The 986-nt window shown below is 43.6% G+C and overlaps 1 protein-coding gene across 1 annotated transcript; it reads right to left on the reverse strand.

Annotated features, from left to right (window-relative positions):
• Window positions 1-200: 200 nt before the first annotated feature.
• Window positions 201-682, reverse strand: LOC147470800 (uncharacterized). Its single transcript, XM_086542152.1, has 2 exons — window positions 601-682; window positions 201-463 (listed from the first exon to the last, which is right to left on the reverse strand). Exons 1-2 carry the CDS (start codon window positions 680-682, stop codon window positions 201-203), a joined length of 345 nt encoding a protein of 114 aa, XP_086398278.1.
• Window positions 683-986: the final 304 nt, after the last annotated feature.

A 986-nucleotide genomic window follows, 5' to 3' on the forward strand; every position in this document is an offset into this window, starting at 1 on the left:
GCATGAATATCGAGTGCGTCCCTGTGCACTCAGCCGCCGCACCACCAGGTCGCCGTTACCTGAGATCTAAATGAAAAAGAAATTATAATATATAACTATAAAATACTTGTTTATATAATGAACCGATAATTCGACAGGTCATTTTCCGATACCAAGCTCTTTAGTAACAAAAATCACTATAGCACTATAGACATTTATTATCATAATGTTTGAGCTCTACTGGACAGTGGAATATTCAAAACAGATCTTGGAATTACTTGATAACTGGCGTCATTAGAGATCCCCTCGTCATTGAAGAACCATTCCTGAGTGACGTTGTGGCCCTGCACTCGGCAAGGCAGCGTCACAGAGTCTCCAACATGTCCCATGGCCGCGGGGGAGTGTTGGTAGATGCGAGGTAGAGCGTTGACGAGGGCGCCCAGGCGGCACGTAGGACCTTCCTCCAAAGCTGCACTGCTGTCGCCTGTTCTCACACCAAGGGATGGAATTGTTATTTCCATTGCAATATTGTATCTCAGTTTTGCAATACAAATATTGCAAAAGTAATGCATAAAAAATGTAACTGAATAGTGCATTAATTTAACATAGCAGAGGATTTACCAACGATGACTACAGTAAAGTGACGTGAGTAGGACCTCTGGCTTCGTGGAGTCTTCACTTCTAACTTGTATGTCACCTGCATTAGAAATTTGTATCAATGTAGGTGTACAGGTAATCATATAACTTGAAGTAAGCTTAGGACGATTCTATTTTCAATACCAACAGACCTGGTGCTGGTCCGAAACGCAGTCCAAATACACGACGGAGGAGATCTGCAGGACGGAGGCGGAGGTGGACGCCGTCGAAGACAGCTCCTCCAGACCCAGCATGTTGGTCGCCTCTTCCAGAAGCTCTCGAGGCGTGGATACCACCTCAGTATTTCCACCCTACATAAAGCACGTTATTTTAAATTTTTTCTATATCATCCTAATCTTTTGATAGTATAG

Source organism: Penaeus japonicus, unplaced genomic scaffold (assembly GCF_977035675.1).
Source record: "Penaeus japonicus unplaced genomic scaffold, GWHDUDI00000001_assembly GWHDUDI00000012, whole genome shotgun sequence".
Taxonomy (NCBI): Eukaryota; Metazoa; Arthropoda; class Malacostraca; order Decapoda; family Penaeidae; genus Penaeus; species Penaeus japonicus.